A 19,751-nucleotide genomic window follows, 5' to 3' on the forward strand; every position below is an offset into this window, starting at 1 on the left:
GACGCCTGTTGCACGCATGCAGCCCGACCGTAAATTGCTAGAAAAAAAACTCCGAATTGCGGCTCCAGGGATGACGCATCACCATCATCAGTGGAGCATCCACAGGGACATCACCTGAAGAACATCATCATGGTTGCAAGCACACCCTTAACTGCCTCCATGTGCAATTATTTTAGTAGTATAACATTTCAAAAACGACACATTTTTGAAAACTTTACATGCATATATCTAAAATCACATATAATGTTCCAGATGGCTGAACCACACTTGCTCAAACTTTAAAAACAAAATCATCTTCAAGCTAAGAGTAAGCATAAAAAGTTTCAGTCCAAATGGCGAATGTTTTAGAAAGCTGTTAAGATCTGAAAACAACATGCTAGACTATGGAAATATTTATGGAAACTTAACTGAAACAAACAAGTAATCCTGTAGCACCTCAGAGACTAATAAAAAAATACATACAGTATCATGAGCTTCCGTGGGCAAAACCCACTTCATCTGAGGAAGTGGGTTTTGCCCACGAAAGCTCATGATACATTATATATTTTGCTAGTCTCTAACGTGCTGCAGGGCTACTAGTCTGTAACTTTAAAAACAACGAATACGGCTACCCCTCTCAGACTCTTAATGGAAAAGGTTACTAGACTGCAATTGTAACAGAATACATTATCAAAATACAATTTAACTATTGCTCTCTATATATTTTCTATAGCACAAAACAATAACTTTATTAAATATCTTTTTTCCATCCCTGTACATGATATGGTGATTTGAAAAATGACCAGGAGCCACAAGATTGATGACCATTAGAAAGCCACATTTCCTCTAAATATCCTTTTACTGTTTCATTGTGAACTCTCCTAGCTATCCATCCTATGCAAATCTTTAACATGGAAAGAAGATATAGTCCCATATGAACCCCAGACAAATTTCATTAGCTATTAAATATGTGAGTGGGGAATATACCTAAAACAGGGTACTGATACTTATACAATATATTCGCTTTTCAAAGCTCAAAGACTGTAGATTCCATTGTAGTGAGACATTTTTGCCTTGAATGTTCTGAATAGAGGCTTACAGATAAACTTCAGAAGAGATTTAAATTTAAAGTTACATTTCTTTCAACTGGACATAAAAAAGTGGTGACAATATCAGAATGATTTAATGTATATATAACAGTCATAAGGTACAAAATGAAGGCTCGAAATAAGTGGAAATTAACAATAGTCTGAATTTAGAATGGGTTCTCTCACTACAAAAGCAATTTTCCCTCTCTTGGATTCACACCTTTTCATCAGCTGCTGGGGGTAAGCTACATCAACCCTGAGGCAACTGGCCTCATTAACATGGGTTCTATATTGATAAGTAACTCCATTATTTGGATATACGTGTGTGTGTGTGTGTACATATCTCTATCCCTTCCACTGTAATTTCCACACCAATGCATCTGACAAAGGGTTGTTTTTTTTTAACCCACAAAAGCTTATGTCCAAATAAATCTGTTTGTCTTTAAGGTGCCACAGGAATCCTCGTGATTTTGGTCTAAATTTAGAAAATCCAATATGGCAGGACAAAATGGTACATATAGTAATGACATAGTAGTGGGGAAATGATCTTCCAGAACTTTCTAGAACATTTTAGAAACTTCCAGAATCCAAGCTGGAGTGAGGAGGAGCTCTCCTAACTAAAAATAGGTATGATGTCATAGGAAAGAGAGAAAAACTGACAGCTGATTGGATGAGAATTGATTCTTGGAGAACAACCATTTTATAAGGCTGACAGCTAGCAGGTTGAACTTATACTGGGTTTGGGATCTTTTAGAAGAACAGAAACTACAAGAAACCTGAAAGAAAGAATGCACTGGAAGACCTCTTCTTGGGAAGACGACAGTTTTAGGCAGCTTTTGGGAAAAGTCTTATGAGGCTTTGGGTGGGGGTTGCATTGGGGTTCTGAAGAGGCATTCTCTGTAAAATGCCTCAAGCAGCAGTAACAGCAGCAAGAGAATCCTGAGTTTGTCCTAACCACAGCTACGATAGCAGGGGTCAGGGCCGGCGTTAGGCCGATTCAACCGATTCGGGCCCCACACCTAAGGGGGCCCCGCGCCCAAACCCAGAAGTGCTGGCGAGTTACTATTTAGAGCTGTGGCCCTGCTCCAGCAAAATGTGGAGCTGGGTCTCTCCCCCAGCTCTGCCTGGAGTGGGCCCTGGAACCCCCCTGCCGCCCGCCCCCAGAGTGTCCCCCTCGGCCCCAGACCATCCCTGCCATGCACAGCTCTTAGCGCGGCTCCCCCTCACCGTCTGCTGCTGCCATGCGCAGTGTTGCAGGTGGGCGGGGAGGACTCCCAGGCGTGACATGACATCATGGCCCAGGATTTTAAAACTCCTGGGAGCCACGTTGCAGGGCGTGGCCTAGCTCTGGGTTCGGACTCCAGGGCCTAAAGTGCAAACTCCGGCCCCACAAAGTGGAAGGCAGGCGGCAGAGAAGGGGCTTGGGCATGCCCAAGTTAGCATACCAGAGTCTCGTTCATTATTGGAATTAACCAGACAAATCGCTGTACCAAAGAAAAACAGCCATGCACCACCACTCACAGAATCAAGAAAGAACTATCACTCTGTCAATCTTGCCGTGTCTGGGCTGGGTGAGGTTTATGCAACCCCCAACCATGATACTATTTGTGAATAGTCTCAGAAGAGTAGCCATGTTAGTCTGTAACTTTAAAAACAATGAGTATTCTTATGGCACCTTAGAGTAAAACCCACTTCATCAGATGAGTTGGAGTAAAAATAACAGAATCCAGGGCATATGCTTTTTTGTCATATAAATTTGTTTTATATATACACACATGGGCTGTGTCTACACTGGCCACATAACCCGTAATAGCTATGGAAACGAGAGAAGTCAGAATAGGGAAATAAATATCCCCCGTGGGATTTAAATAAATATGGCCGCCGCTTTTTTCCGGCTTGGGGAAAAGCTGGAAAAGAGCGTCCAGACTGGCGCGATCCTCCGGAATAAGAGATCCTCCGGAATAGGGCTTTATTCCGGAGGATCGCACCAAGCCAGAAAAAAGCGGCGGCCATGTTTATTTAAATCCCGCGGGGGATATTTAAATCCGCCGCGCATTTCCCTATTCTGACTTCTCTCATTTCCATAGCTATTACGGGTTATGTGGCCAATGTAGACACAGCCACCTTGTATTCTGTTATTTTCACTCCAACTCATCTGATGAAGTGGGTTTTACTCATGAACACTCATGATCCTATATATTTGTTAGTCTCTAAAATGGCCACCGCGCTATACCGGCTCAGATGATTGTCGGTACAGCGCGGCAGTCAAGATGCGGATCGGTCGACAGAGGAAGCCTTTGTCGACCGCTCCTGTAAACGTCGTTCCACGAGGCATAAGGGAGCGGTCGACAAAGGCTTCCCCTGTCGACCGATCCGCGTCTTGACTGCCACACTGCGCCGACAATCAGCTGCGCTGGCACAGCGCGGCGGCCATTTTTATTTTAATGAAGCTGGGGATATTTAAATCCCCGCTTCACTGACTATGTTGGGTAGCCTATTTTACATGCCTCTGTCGGCAGAAGCATGTAGTCTAGACATACCCTCTGGTACACAGGACTACTTGTTTTTATTTGTGAATAATGCAATATTGCAGTGCTCAAGTGCAACTAAGAGCTATCATTTGAGTTCCCAACTTGAAAAACATGAAAGATTATTTAGGCACATCATCTATATGTATATTTTAGAGAGTTTGTGCTTTCGTCCTTCCATGAGTCTGTTTATTGAAGAACTCCTAAACAGTTAGAGCTAAGACCACCAAATTTGGTACACAGCTGCCCTCTTGTACTGACTAAAAGCAAGATTGGGATTTGGGTGTGCCAAGAGAATAGCATAGGCCTGAAATCCGATTGTTTTCTGTAATATGGAAAGGAAAGAATCTGACAGCAGGGACAGTTATAGTGCAGAGTGACCACAGGGGGACGGCCCACCAGGAAAAGAGTGGCCAGCTAGGGCTGGGTCTCTCCATATTGCCAACCACCAGTCATGGATAAATGGCCCTCGTGTCCCAAATCCCTTCCCCCAAACCCTCCGTTGTATTGGCAGATGGGGGAAGGAGAAAACCCTGCCAGCTAGCCACCCCCCCAGGAGCATCACCAGGACTGGCCATTACAGCCCTCCTCCCCCCGAGGAGCTGACAGCCAGGGCCATGCAACGCACCCTATCCCCACTGGAAGAACTGCCAGGGGTGCCCCCAAGATCTTCCAGCCTTCTTCCCTGAGCTCCCCACCTATCCTATTTCCTGCCCTGCACCCTCTTATACCTCCGTAGCCCCCTGCCCTGACTCCTCTGCCCTGAGCCCTTCCCACATCCAATCACATGCCCTGACTCCTGCACCCCCAGGCTGCCAGCCCCCTGCCCTGAAGGTCTGAGCAATGCCCACTGAGTTTTCTACTTTCCCTATTTTACTGTACTCTGAATACTGGGAACACACCAATGTGAGAATCATAAAACATCTCTCAGGTGGCTCTTCTGTAGTATAAATGAATACTTGCATTTAACTAGAAATACATCAAAGTAATTAACATTCACACATTTAATTCAATAAAATATATATTAAATAACTAGAAAATGTTATTATTAGAATCTGCTTTCCAATATAGTTTTACTTATAGCGAATTTAACTCTATTACTGTACCTGCTGAACCAGAAGGAGGTGGGGCACCAGCTTTCTGCCACTCTGTAGCTTCGGCAGCCATTCTCCGCACATAGGCATCATCCACACACATCAAGATATTTTCAGGTTTTATATCTGTATGGATGATCTTGCACTTGCTGTGTAAATAATCTAAACCCTGAAGGACCTGGATACAAGAAAATCAGTTGAAAAATAATTTCAGTCTGACCAAGATAAATGCATGCATTGTCTTACTATTCAAAGAATAATTATTCCAATTCAAATGCAGTAATATTTGAAAACTTGAATTCAGTGTAATATACAAGTATTTTATATGTTTATATTCTGAATGTATAATAAGTCAGTGACATAAATCTGCATAAATGCTGGTGTAAAATAGGTAACAAGGAAAAATAACACCTTCATAATATTAATCTGCACTTTTACAACACTGTCCATCAGAAGATCTTAAAACACTTTACAGTCACAAATGAATTAGGCCTCACAACACCATTAAAGACAAGTGAATTGAATTATCTGATGCTGCTTAAAGAAGCCTGCAGCAGTGCAGAAAATAGAATTCCTGTGCTTTATCCACAAGAGCACAGTGCCCCTTCTAAATATTTTATCAAGACATTACACAACACATTCTTAATCCAAATCTTCTCAGAATCATTCAAGATATGATTAATTTTAAAAGCTAAATGTACGGATCCTAAAAACCAAATACTGGATTCATTAATCAAGATTTTTGCATGTTAAGTATGGTCCACTAATTCAAAACTTGTTTGATTATTTGAAAAACCATGTGAAAAAGCACAGATTTTTCTCTTAAAGGATAGAAACCCCAGTTTATTCTCAAAGATACACAATGACAAGCAGTACAAGTTGTTGGTTTTTTAAAAAACACAAAGTAATATCCACATGAAGAAAGTGCTCATGATTAGAGCTTTTTAAGAAATGATATACACGTACTGAAATAATTGTTGAGATTTCAAAAAACCTCTTCTGCTCTGCACTGGAACAAAGCTGAGAAACTTCAAAATTTTTCACAAAAAACAGGAGAGAGATTCTTCACCCAGAACTTGCTCAGGCACTCACCTAGGAGAGACCCAGATTTGAGTCTCTGCTCCACAGCAGGCAAAGTAGGGACTTGAACCTGTCTATCCCATATTCTAGGTATGCCCTAACAACTTAACTGTAGAGGCAACTATATTTAATTTGTTTCTGTTATCCACTAATCCTGCTAAGATACATTTTTAACAATGAATATGAAAGTCTCAAGAAACAGAAACTATGAACACCATAAAAATGTTATCTTGTTGCATTAGGAAGGTATACATATTATTACAGAGAAAACAGTTCTTGCACATCTGTAAAGAGACCTAAAAGCTTCAATTAAAACAAATGTATTTAACGGGCTTCCTAACATAGTGATCCTTTGTATTATAAAGACATAATTTCACATGATTATTTATTGCTGTATATAAATAACAGTGAGTTTCATGATAGATGACAAAGAATTATACTAATGTTAAAATTTATAGATAATGTTCTTAGCCAGTTTTAAACAGATAACTATAATCTAAAAATAGAAAGTGTGATGCAGCACTAAACCTGTGTGAAAAAAATATCTAATTCTATAATTCTGTAAGGAATTGAGACTGGGAATAACCCTTAGTTTTTACTCACATCATCAAGGGAAAGAATGAAATGGATAAGAAATGCTACATTTTCCCGGATGTCAAAAATGTAGAAAGGAAATATTCTGTTAATATCCCTGATGATGTAATTTAGGGGGATTCAAACTGTGATATAGTTTCTCACTGGAAAAGGTATTACATATAAAAATTAGACCGCACCACATCAAGAGACTCTGTCACCATCATATGCCCCCTCACTGACAGTTAACATTCCCTCCATCCACAGGACCAGGACTGCAGACCAATATGCCTTGGAGAGTTGATTACTTGCTACATGGTTCATTTAAACCAAAATCAAGAATGTTCACAGAGAGAATACAAGATACTAATTTTGGTTTCTTTCAATTTCAAAATATGCTCCTTGTCAGATAGACTAGTGCTTTAATTTTTACTGCCCAAAGAGAGACTCCTTCCATATTAATAAATCTGCACTTCCAACCATTCCCACTGGAATAACAGGACTTTCCCTGTGGCAACAGACCATTTTTCAGCTTCACAGTATCAGCTCTTATATAACATTTAATAAAAGTTCTGATCTGGGGGAAAAATAGATCAAATGCTGCTCAAAACAAATTAAATTTTGTATTACACAATTCAAACAGCAGTTACTAATTAAAACAAGGCCTGATTTATGCAGCTGGATAAGATTATAACCAAATTTTCAACCAGTGTTCTAAATCAAACTAAGCACTTTGTAAAGTAAAGATTTATAAGGTTACCCTCAAAATGTCTGCATTATAGCAAACAGAGAAAGAATTTATTTTAAATAAAAATGTTTATTGTGCAGCAAAGAATGCAGCAGCTGGAATGTTTAATGACAAAATTAAGCTTTCAGTGTAGTTTTTAACTATGCCAAACCATAGAAAACATGAAAAGCTGTATACCTAAAGAGAGAACCCACCTGGCAGCACTGAGGCTAGTCGTACCACACATACAATTCCACTTACTACCCATTCACCCCAACTCGGCCATATGTAACTCTCTCCCTCCTTCCATAGATGATTATTCACCTACCTTATTTTTAAATGAAGCATGCCTGGATTATGTCAGTTTCTTTGTAGCTTTAAGATGTATATTTTTAGGAGAGGATCATTTTATTTAAATGATTTCTTAATTTAATTTTTAGTAACTTGATTTTGGAAGTATTTTAGCTTTTGACTTTTTTGCTCATACTTCATCATGTTATCGAAGTCTAGGGATTTGCCTTCATCCCTGATAAAATTTGGATTAAACTAGTTTTACAGCTATTTATTACTGAGAAACTGTTCTTAAAAGTTACTTGTATCTACATTACCAGAACCAATTTAATCATCCTTAGATAACATATTAAGGAAATCAAGATTAACAACAATCATGCATAAAAACAGGATGTGTTGATTCATCAATTTATATAAAACTATCACTTTACAAGTCTAATGGGAAATTATCTTAAGCAAAAAACACAACACTGATCTCATCTGGTTGAGATTATAAATAGACATCCTAAAACAAGAACATGTCAGTTAGCTGAAATGGATAGAAAACAATTAGCTGAATTCAACATGTTCCATGCAAAGTGAACAGGCCATCAGTTTTCTGAGTACCTACTGTGAAAAAGATACTGGGAATACATGCTAGAGAAAACTGACCATAATACTAGTTATGCACTGCTAGTTATTCCTGAATTATTTCTATTAATAATAGAGATTAGGTACATCTCTAGACTGCAAGCTCCTTTCGAAAGAAGCGTTTTCGGAAGAGCTCTTCCAAAAAAACTTCTTTAGAAAAAGAGCATCTATACAGCACAGGCGCATCAAAAAAGCGATCTGCTTTTTCAAAAGAGAGCATCCACACTGATTGGATGCTCTCTGGCATAAAAGGCCACCCAGAACCTCTTCAGCCAAGGTATTAAGTCAGCAGTTACTTCCAGGTGCTGTTGCCTAAGGCTGTCTGAGACTCATGCTTAAAGGGACCCCCCTGGACAGCCATTTCTCAAGTTCTCCTGCGTGCTTGCCTACCTCCATGAGGAACAGCAAAGCTTTAGCAATGCATGCTCTGGTTGCCCAGCTTTGTTGGATGCCACAGCATGGGTTTTTTGGTATGGAGCCGGAGCTGACCCTGGGCATGCAATGGCCCCACACAGCCATGCTGCAGGTTCTGCAGCAGTTTGAGCAGACTGTCTTGACGATACTGCCCCAGCTCAACTCAGAGCTCAAATGTGCATCCCTCTGTCTGAGTCTGGGAGCAATGCCCTTGGCCCGCGCCTCACGGTTGAGACAATTCTGGAGGATGGACACCAGTTCCAACTGGTGGGACAGGCTGGTGATGGAGCGGTGGGATGACCATCAGTGGCTCAACAACTTACGTATGCGGAAAGCCACCTTTTTAGAGCTGTGTGCCTGGGTTGCCTCTGCCTTTCGGAGACGTGACACCCATCTGTAGCCTGCCATCCTTCTGGAGAAGCGGGTCGCTATTGCCGTCTGGAAGCTCACCACCCCCGACAGCTACCGGTCAGTGGGCCACCAGTTCGGCATGGGGTAGTCCACCAACGGGATCCTCCTCATTGAGGTAAGGCACTCTTGGACTGCAGTCCTTGCGGAAGGTGGAGGGGGAATCCTGGAAAAAGGGGACCCTCGGGAAAGGGGTGTGTGGGGTGGAGTGGGGGTAAGGCCCATCCTAACAGAGTAGGGTGGGTTGTGCCACCAGCCCTCACACAACCTTGCTGCTGGGTGGGCAGCTTCATAGGGGGTGGCTCCTAGTGTAAGGGAACTGTTAGCCCCTTACTAAAACTGTGGGAGTTTTTGGTTGGCCAGCTCCCAGTATCAAAAGGGGAAGGGTCCATGAGACTGACAGACCCCATAGACAATGGAAAGCAGCCAACACTTCAGCTCGGCCTGATTGACAGGTTGGACAGGCCAGTGAGGAAAATAAGAGGCCAGGCCCCGTCCTCCCTGTGAGCTCGGATTTTTATGGGTCTCTGAGCAAGGAGAGAGCTGAGAGACAGCTAAGAGGAGCAAGCTGTGTGGCGAGGCAGTCCTGCAGCAACAGACCCAGGCACTTACAGCCCAAGGAGTGCAAGCTGTGCTGAGGGGCAGTTTTGCAGCAACAGAGCCAGGCACACACAGTCCAAGGAGTGCAGACCCTGTGTTGAGCAACAGACTGGCAGTGCTCAGAGAGCCAAAAGGGACAGAGAAGCAACGCAAGGAGCTGGAGACTAGCAAAGCAGCACAGCCTGCAGTTGGGTGTGGTGAGCAGCTGGGTGTGGTGAGCAGGTGGGACCAGCAAAGTACAGGGAGAGGCTCTGGGCAGGGAGATATCACCAGGCAAGAGGCCCAGCAGGCCAGACTGGGAGAGGGTTCTGGCCACTTAGAGCTTGAGGCTGTGTGGTCACTGCCAGAGCAAGCGTGTCCAGCCTGCAGCCCCCCTGCAGCACATCCAAGGCCTCTAAGGGGCCTATAAGGAAGAGACTGTGAACTGTCCTTACACTCTGCAGACCGCTGTTTTGATGTCCCCGTGCTACAGAGCAGGACTGTGTGTTCTCATTTAACCATTCTCATTTTTTCTTATTCTTTTCTCTTTAATCAGTTGGGCTGTGTCTAGACTGGCATGATTTTCCGCAAATGCTTTTAACAGAAAAGTTTTCTGTTAAAAGCATTTGCGGAAAAGTGTGTCTAGATTGGCACGGACGCTTTTCCGCAAAACACTTTTTGCGGAAAAGCGTCCGTGCCAATCTAGACGCGGTTTTGCGCAAGAAAGCTCCGATCGCCATCGGGGCTTTTTTGCGCAAAACAATACCACGTTGTCTACACTGGCACTCTTGCGCAAAAACATTTGCGCAAGAGGGCTTTTGCCTGAACGGGAGCAGCATAGCATTTCCGCGAGAACACTGACAATCTTACATGAGATCGTCAGTGTTCTTGCGCAAATTCAATCGGCCAGTGTAGACAGCTGGCAAGTTTTTCCGCAAAAGCAAAAGCTTTTGCGGAAAAACTTGCCAGTCTAGACGCAGCTTTGATGTTTAATACATTGTATTTGCTTTGAACCTTATGACATGATCACTGGGCCAAAAAACCATGCAGTGTGATGAGAGCACCTTGGAGTGGGGACACCCTGAGGGTATGTCTACACTACCACCCTACTTCGAACTAGGGTGGTTAATGTAGTCATTCGAAGTTGCAAATGAAGCCCGGGATTTAAATTTGCATCTTGCCGGGCACCGCCATTTTTAAATCCCCATTAGTTAGGAGTAACGGTAGTTCGAATTAGAAAGCCTAATTCGAACTACCTACTCCCTGCCACGTGTAACCGCGGGCACGGAGTCCGCACTAACGGGGATTTAAAAATGGTGGCGCCCGGCAAGATGCAAATGAAGCCCAGGATATTTAAATCCCGGGCTTCATTTGCAACTTCGAATGACTACATTAACCACCCTAGTTCGAACTAGGATGGTAGTGTAGACATACCCTAACTCCTGCCCCTAGTGACTACAAGGTTGGGGATTACGCCCCAGGAAACCTGGGCCCAGCCTTGTTGGGGTTTCGAGGACTCTGCTACTCAGGATCAGGGAAGCCATGGGGTAAAGGAAGTGGGAGCAGTGACTCAGATCCTTTCGCTGGTCCATTTCACCGGGGTGGTATAGAAGCCAGGAAAGTTCCCCGCAATAGCGGACCATTCCCCCGCTTACACTAGGGTGCTTGGGGGGGGGGGGGATGAGCACCTCCCAAGGGCTCAGGCACTCCTCCTCATTCTATGTTTTGTGTGTTCGTTTGTCTCCTTCTGCAGATTGTGAGGGCCATTAACTCTGTCCTGCTACACAGGGTCATCTGCCTTGGAGACCTGGGCCCGATCGTGGCTGGATTTGCTGCCCTGGGCTTCCCCAACTACAGAGGAGCAACTGATGGGACCCCCATTCCAATCCATGCACCACTGCATCGAGCCACCTAGTACATTAACAGGAAGGGCTATTTCTCCATGGTGCTGCAGGCCCTGGTCGATCACCGTGGACAGTTTCTGGACATTTTTGTCAGATGGTCAGGCTGGGCACACAATGCCTGCATATTCAGGAACTCTAGCCCCTACCACAAGCTGGAGGTTGGCACATTCTTCCCCCAGCAGGACTTTCGCATGGGGGGCTTACAGATGCCACTGTGCATCATTGGGGACACAGCCTACCCTCTAATGCCATGGCTCAAGAAGCCCTACACTGGCCACCCGGACCCCACCAGGGAACAATTCAATGTGCACCTCAACCAGGCCCACATGCAGATCAAATGCGCCTTCGGGCACCTCAAGGCCAGGTTCAGGTGCTTCCTGACCCGCCTTGAACTGGGGGAGCGCAACATCCCCTGTGCCTTGACCCCCTATACCTTTCCCACCATAACCCCTCCCTGCCCTCTTCCCTGTACAATCAATAAAAACAACAGTTGTGAGTTGAACAATGAAAACTTTGTACATTTTTTAACAAAAAAATAACTGGGGAGGACGGGGCCTGAGAATCTGGATGGAGGAGTGAAGAGGTGAGATCAGGGCAGTGACTTGCACGTGGTGTGGCTGCAAGTGCCGCCTCGGGTCTGGGGACCTCGACGAACTCAGGGTTGGGTGGGGTCAGGTCTGGCGGGGAGGCAGGGTGGAGGGGGTATGGGTATGGCAGGGGGACCGGGAGTGGGGAGGGCTAGAGTGGGGACCGAAGCCGGGTGTGCCATCACTTTCCAGATGGCGGCACGCATGTTTTTGCCCTGCCGCATGTTGCATCACTCGGCGGCATCACGGACCTTTTGGGCCAGGGTTTGCTGCATGTCGCTCAAGACTGTCACTTGCTCCCTCATGAGGTCCTCGTGGACCCTACAGCTCTTGCGGCTCTCCTGGGGTCAGACGGCTGCCTGTGATGGCATGGATTGCCCCTCAGTGACATCTGGTCCAGCTGTGGAGAAAAAGAGGGAGAAGCAGTCAGTCATCCACGCAGACATTGTCCCTGAGGCTGTGCCCTCCTCTGTGAGCACCGAGCAACTGTCCTTGGTGTAGGGGACGGTGATGTCCCGAGAGCAAGGCCATGTGTGGCCTGCACAGCAGGCCCTGCCTCACAGGGGCCCCGAGGTGCCCAGGGGACTATGCTGCCTGCTTCTCCTACCCAACTGGACAAGCAGGCCAGGGAAGTGTGCGGCCACAGTGGGATCCTATGTCCGGGAGAAGGACCTGGAGCGGCCTGGCCCTCCCTCGGTCCCGCACACACACCTGCACCTAGCAGCGCTGTCTGCAGGAGTAGGTGATGCCTCGCATGGGCAGGCATGGCCGTGTGCTATGTGCGGCACTCCTCAGTCTGTGTGGGGTCATATGTGAGCCCTTGTGCCCAGCCTGCTTCCCACGGTGGCTGGTGGGGGTAGGACATCCCTCCCAGGGGTCAGATTTGTGTGGGGCCTCACCCCAGCCTGTGAGCAGCTGCCCATGTGTGCTCTGGGGCTGGCTCCTGAGACCACGTAGTGCACACTGCTGCTGCACAGGCTTGCACGTGCATGGACAGCAGCACTCTGTCCAGGCCAAGCCTGTTGAGCAACAATCACACCCCATCCTCTCTGAGCCCACTTCCCCCACCCCGTGTGTGTGACAACATGAGAGCACTCACCTGGTGATCCATCCCCAGTGTCAGATGATGCCTGGGAGATCTCCAGGACCTGGGGTTCCAGCTCCAGGCTGAGCGTGATGACACTGCCAGTGTCCTCCTGCTGCAGCTGTTGTTCGTCATCGTCATTGTCCTCCTCCTCCTCATGGAGCTCCAGGCAGGTGAGCACAGGTGTCTCCAGGCCCGAGTCCACTAGTATGGACTCTAGTGGTGCAGCTCTTTGTAGTAGGGGCAGGAGTGGGGTCCTGCCCTGGAGCGAGTGCTGCGTTCCCTGGCCCAGGCGTACCCTTGCTGGAGCTCCTTCACCTTGCTCCGTACTTGGTCCAAGCTGTGGGGATGGTGTTCTCTCTGGGCCAGAGCTTCGACCATGCACCCATAAACGTCCGCATTATGCCTCTGGGAGCACAGATCCTGCGTTGTTTCTTCCTCGCCCCACAGCTCAAGGAGACACAGGATCTTTGCCCCAGATCTGGAGGGCACCCAATGTTTGGTGCCCTTGAGTGGGTCCTCAGAGCCCTGGTGCTGCTCTCTGTGCGGGCCAGAGGAGTCTTGGGGGGCTTGTGGCTGTGCCATACGTCAGCAGGCCTTCAGCAGTCAGAGCCATGCGGTCAGGGTGCTGCTCCCAGGCCAGCTTCCTGCCACAAGGCTAGTTCAGGGTGCCTGCAACTTTAAGAGCTGGCAGGAGACAAACTATAGAGCTGTGATTAGTTTGGATGGAGTGTCCATCTGGGTACCTGTACTTTTTCCTGGAGGCCTCCCTCTTCCACGTCCATACACGCCTCTTTCGGAAAAGGTGTTCTTCTTCATAGAATTAGGTTTACCAATATTGGAAAAACCCCTGTGTTCTTTCAATTTTCTTTTGAAGAACGCAACAGCAGTGTTTGTGAAGTTTTTTCGGAAAAACGGCTGTTTTTTCTGAAAAAAGCCTGCAGTCTAGACGCACCCATAGAATAAAAAACAACTAAAGAATTTCTAAAATAAGGATGTTAAGGACTAGTCGATTCTCCCCCCTTGCCTGCTGCCTACATCAGATAGAGGCACCAACGGGTGGGGGGGAGGAAGAGAGGATACTTCAAAGCAGCAGTGCCGCACAGCTTAGCCCAGGATCAGCTGTGCAGCACTACCACTTTGAAATGCCCCCCACTGATCCCAGGCTCCATGAGGGTGCTTCCACTCTGAAATGCACAAGAGCCCTGGATGGGGACTCTAGAACATTTCAAAGCTGGCACACCCACATGCTGCCCAGAGTCAGTGGGACTTCCCACTGGCCCCAGGGTGCACACGGAGTTCCACATTCCTCCTTTGAAATGTACAAGAACCCACACTGGGGCCTTTGTACATTTCAAAAAGAGGAATATAGAAATGCCTATCAACTAGTCGAGGGAAATTCCATCGACTACTCAACTAGTAAATTAACCAATATTTAACATCCTTAGTCTAAAATGAATCAAAGTAAATCCATATCTATATCTAACACGGCTACCCCTCTGATACTTGACTCCATATCTATACAAATCCAACTCAAAACCTAAATGAAAAGGACAGCCCACATCACTAACTTTGTATGAGAATGCAAAATAAAGTTTATATGGTAAATAAGAAATGTTTAATTCCCTACAGAGAGTATTCCTTAAAATGTTAATAAGGAAAGCATAGCTACCTTCATTCTGCTTCTCTAAAGAAATCTGATCCCCAATCACTCAATCAATAATGAGGGGGAGGGAACTTCCTTCAAAGGCAGACAAAAACAAACCTCAGAATGTAAAATCCTTCTAAACTCCCAGGGCAAGGCTGAAGGGATAAGTCCCTGCCACTATGCCAAGCAGCAGGCACCCATGCCAGCATCTTGTGAAAGAGATCCAGTTAGGGTAATCCCGACCTGGGACACACATGCTTCCCCAGACTACCATAACCACAGGGGAAATCAGGACCAGTATTACAAATGTGGTTAGGAAGGGCACTCCATAAAGACTGTCCCTACATGAAATGTTATTATAGAATGTTCTGTGTAGCTAGAAAAACAGGACCAGAAGCAGAGCCCAGAGAAACTACTGGTCAAGTGAAAGTGGGAGGGATTGCAACAACCACTTTAGTTGATTCAGGCTGTAGACAAATAATCATCTGGGAGGAACTTCTCTCTGGCCTCATATATTCCAGGGACATGATACAGTTAGAGTATATTCTTGGGGACGCCCGACCCTACTCAACTGCCCGGGTAAACTGGAGATATGCAGTTGAGAGGAGGTCTTTCATGTGGGAATGCCCACCACTCCCGACCGCTGGCTTATCTGGTGATATTAGGACAAGACTGGCCAATGTTTGGGAAAACCCTAAAATTGACCTATGCGAGAAGACTGAAAGAAATGGATTTGTTTAGTTTAGAAAAGAGAAGACTGAGAGGGGACACGATAGCTGTTTTCAAGTATCTAAAAGGGTGTTACAAGGAAGCGGGAGAAAAATTGTTCTCCTTGGCCTCTGAGGATAGGACAAGAAGCAAAAGCCTTAAATTGCAGCAAGGGAGATTTAAGTCGGACATTAGGAAAAACTTCCTGTCAGGGTAGTTAATCTCTAAAATAAATTGCCTAAGGAGGTTGTAGAATCTCCATGACTGGAGATATTTAAGAGCAAGTTGGATCAACATCTATCAGGGATGATCTAGATGGTGCTTTGTCCTGCTGTGAAGGCAGGGGGCTAGACTTGATGACCTCTCGAGGACCCTTCCAGTTCTAGTATTTTATGATTCTATGAATCATTTGGACACTTTTGAAAATCCTACCTTTTTTTAATGTATATCTCCTGAGTATGTGTTTTTCAGATAGGGATGCAATTAGTATTGATTTTTAAAATATTAAGTTTATATTAGTTTCTACTGATCTTGTGTTTTGTGTTCTGAAGGTAGCTCAGTATGAAAGACGAAGTTGTGGTAAATTTATAATGAAGAAAACCGATTTCCTTATTTTCAAATGATCTTAAATCATGTTTTGTGAAAGAGCTCAGTAGCCAACGAGTATCTAAATAAGCAAAGCAAGCAACGTGCACAAATGTATGTGAGGAAGGGAAGACCTATGAAATTAATACCTATTGTATCCTTCCTGGTATGATCTGCATTAATATCAGAGTAAAGCAACACTGTAGAAAATAAATTAACACATTAGCAAATCTTACCTGTCGAATTATACTTTTTACACAACGGATAGGAAGGCCTTGATAGTTGGACTTGATTATCCATTTTAAGAGATGATGTCCAAGAACTTCAAAGACCATGCAAACATCTTATTTTTAAATAAGGATAATTTTCCAAGTAACTTCTTATTTAGCTCAACCATAACTCTTTTTTACACTTCAGCTCAAGTGTTCATTGTCCCTCTATAAAAACAGTCCTCATATAGGATAAGGTGAATCAGGGTGACCATGCTCAGCCCTACAGACCAGAGCAATAGGCTGGTGCAGCATTCCTGGAAGTGACATATTCATCACTTTTGCCCTGGAGCCTGCACTGCTCCAGGACATACCTACTCATGGGGTTGGGGAGCAACTAATCATCATCCTCTTTCTAACAGCCCTTAATATATTTGAAGACTTATCAGGTTCATGCTTAGGCTTCTTTTCTTAAGACTAAACATGACCATTTAAAAAAAAAACACTTCAACACAGATTACATTTCTAAACCTTTTATAATTGTTATTGATCTAATCTAGAATCTCGAGTTACAGGTTGGACCTCCCTCATCCAGCACCCTCAGGACCTGACCAGTCCCAAATGAGGGATTTTGCCGAACCAGGGGAGGTCATTTTATGGACCCCTGCCACCAGCCCATCTGGACCGATCGCTGGCCTCCCAGCCAACTCCCCACCTCCTGCTGGCCCCACTACCCTGCTGACCCTATTGGGAATCCATTAGTGCCGTGGATCTAGGAACAACAGAGCAGCTGCACATGCTGTGCTGGGGCTATGGGAACCCAGGGCAGCCACACGTGCTGCAATGGGATTCCAGGATCCACAGGGCAGCTGCACACCGCAGCTCCCAACCCCGCTGGGCATCCCCACTGTCACACGCTGAGTGGCCCTGCCATCAGCTCACTGCAAGCAGCCCATTGCCCCGTAGGGATTCATGCTACTTGCCCTCCACTGGGACACACTGGTCCTGAAACATCTGTGCGGACCATGTATGTTGCCAGACCAGAGAATCCTGATTAAGTTTCAACCTGTATAAAGTGCAAGGAGCTCCTTACAGGGAAGCAATGTCTCTACAATATTAGAGATGATTGGTCTCATGGGTACTGAAACTTCTATGGTATTGGCAGGAACATCATCAGTACTGGTGATTGTGACTGAGGGTATTGCTGGTGCCAAGAACAAAATGGTCAAGCAGACAGTAGGTGATACCAAAGGTGCAGACAGCTTCCTTGGTGCCAAAGGCTTGCTTAACATGAAAGATTTGGCTGGCACCAAGGGGTTGGTTGATGCCAAAGCACTCAATTATTTTAGTTGAGGGAGTCAGTACCAATTTCAAAAGTCTTGCGCTGTCCTTTCTGGTCCTGAATAGCAGCATGTCTGACTTTGGGACTGATCAGTTAGGGTTCTTAGACCTTGCCTTCATGCTGGTAGTGAATGTGACTGGAATAGTTTAGCAGCACCAGAGAATCACCAAGAATATTAATGAGCACTGTTTCATTTTAGTGTCTCATTGAAAGATGTCAAAGTCTATCACATCCAGGTGTGCTGGCTGATATTTTCTCAATAACATTTCTCCAAAAAGAGAGATTAACATCTGGTAACTGGCTAACAGGACTGCATAATCAACAGGAGAAACTCCATGCACTTATACCTCTCAGTAGGAGATAAATACCTCCTTCTTCAGGAGCCAGCTCAGGATCTTCCCACTGGCCTTCATCAGACAGTAGGAACATATGCTCACTATCGCTCTGGGCTGAATTTCAACCAATGTTTTAGAAATAAATGGCTACAAAACCCTCTAATCTATCCATTCTTCCACGGTTAATATTTCCTATCCTTACTATATGGCTTTTCATCAGAATCGTTACAAATTTATAATTCTAAGCAGCATCATAAAGATTCAGTTACCAAGCATTTTTTATTTGACACTCAGAATCCTTCCTCTAGCCTGTTACAGGAATTAAAGAACACTCCAGCCAATCAAATATTTTATATTAATAAACAATTTAAAGAATAGAAACAATATAATTAGTTGATTATTTTTCTTTAAGAGTGATTACCTCTTCTTTTTTAAGTTTCTCTCTATATATTACAATAGTAACACACATTAGAATCTAATCTAATAATGTTTCAACATAAATTGCTTGCTTTTTAAAAAAAAATATTTTCCAGCCTACTCTAATTTAATGTACTTCAGAGTCCATTGCCATAATAATGGAGCACTGTACACTAACTAATGCACAACATGTTTCTTAATTATGTTATTTGGAAAGGTTAGAGAAACCATATATATAGATCACTAAGTAAAAATAACCCTGTCTTCTGATATTCTAGTGGGCAAGCCTGTCATCACTGAACAAATTTAAAATGTTTATCTATTTTTCATTCTCATTCCATTTAAAATTAAGCAGCTATTTTCGCTAGGGAAAGTGACTTACATTGTAATACAGTACATGATAAAATATCACTGTGATGGTCTTAAATTTTATTTTTAGAACAATTAGAGCAGGTTATTTTGAAAAACTCACTCCACTTTGCATACACAAAATCATTAATATATATAAACTAAACATTCATTTATCCCCGTTGTTTTAAGTAGTATAGCCACAAAAGGATACGTATTCCATTCATCCCTGAAATTTTGAAGTCATCAATTAACTGTACAACCATGTCTTTGTTTGGATCATTAGGATCACTTTCACGAACCTAAGCAAATAAAGAAGAAATTATAAATAATTATTCTTTTTAGAAAGGTAACATTTTTTCTAAAAATTTAAACAAGATTATAAATCCTTATAAACAGTGACTCTGAAGTAATGAAATGTGACACATTTAGAAATCAGAGTTAGGGAAAATAATGATGTTCAAAAGCATTTAATACCATTATATCTATACATAGTTTACCATTATTAGTACTGAGCACTCAATGCTAAGATACTCACACATTTGAGCAACTTAATTTCATCCAAGGCTGTCTCTGTATAATGCTGGGCACTTTTAACAACTTTCATTGCAACAAACCTCTTCCCCCTTGAAAATAATAAAAACGTATTCAATAAATGACCAGTTCTGAAAAACATTACAAAACATATTTCAGAGTATTGTATCTGAAAATTTTTGGTAATTTTATATTAAAATTAAAGGGAAACGCCAAATCTCTCAATAACACACGAGTTAAAATATCTGACATAATTTATGTATTCGTACACAAAACAATACCCTTAAAACTGTATTTAATATACTTAGATAACAGAATTATTAATACTTTAAATGACAATGGCATTAACAGAAGAATTTCAAATATCTCTTTTACCATTCAAACAAAATATAACGAGGTTCACTATTAAGGATACATAGGAATAAAAATATTAGCTTGCTCTCCAGCTCAAGAGAACATGTGAATTCAATAAGCAAGGATAATTTGTCAAGGAAAATAAAACCTCAACTTTTGACAAGTTTTATAAAATATATCTTTAAACAAACTGATAAACATCTATGGACATCTCTATATACAACTGTTTACCAAACAACGAGACACACAAAACACCCAGATAGCTTCAGCCTATGTCTAAAACAAAAGTTACTACACATATAACA

At 43.8% G+C, this 19,751-nt stretch overlaps 1 protein-coding gene across 20 annotated transcripts in view; it reads right to left on the reverse strand.

Annotated features, from left to right (window-relative positions):
- The window catches only part of SRPK2 (SRSF protein kinase 2), a 248,897-nt gene that overhangs the window by 70,736 nt on the left and 158,410 nt on the right, over positions 1–19,751 (reverse strand). For all 20 annotated transcript variants that reach the window (XM_089775444.1, XM_089775439.1, XM_089775461.1 and 17 more), the window contains 4 exons: positions 19,097–19,184; positions 18,773–18,860; positions 16,144–16,250; positions 4,702–4,867 (listed from right to left, as the gene is read on the reverse strand). In XM_089775444.1, coding sequence (XP_089631570.1) covers positions 4,702–4,867; positions 16,144–16,250; positions 18,773–18,860; positions 19,097–19,184 — 449 coding nt within the window. The remainder of the gene's footprint in view (positions 1–4,701; positions 4,868–16,143; positions 16,251–18,772; positions 18,861–19,096; positions 19,185–19,751) is intronic.

Source organism: Pelodiscus sinensis, chromosome 1 (assembly GCF_052426305.1).
Source record: "Pelodiscus sinensis isolate ZL-2025 chromosome 1, ASM5242630v1, whole genome shotgun sequence".
Taxonomy (NCBI): domain Eukaryota; kingdom Metazoa; phylum Chordata; order Testudines; family Trionychidae; genus Pelodiscus; species Pelodiscus sinensis.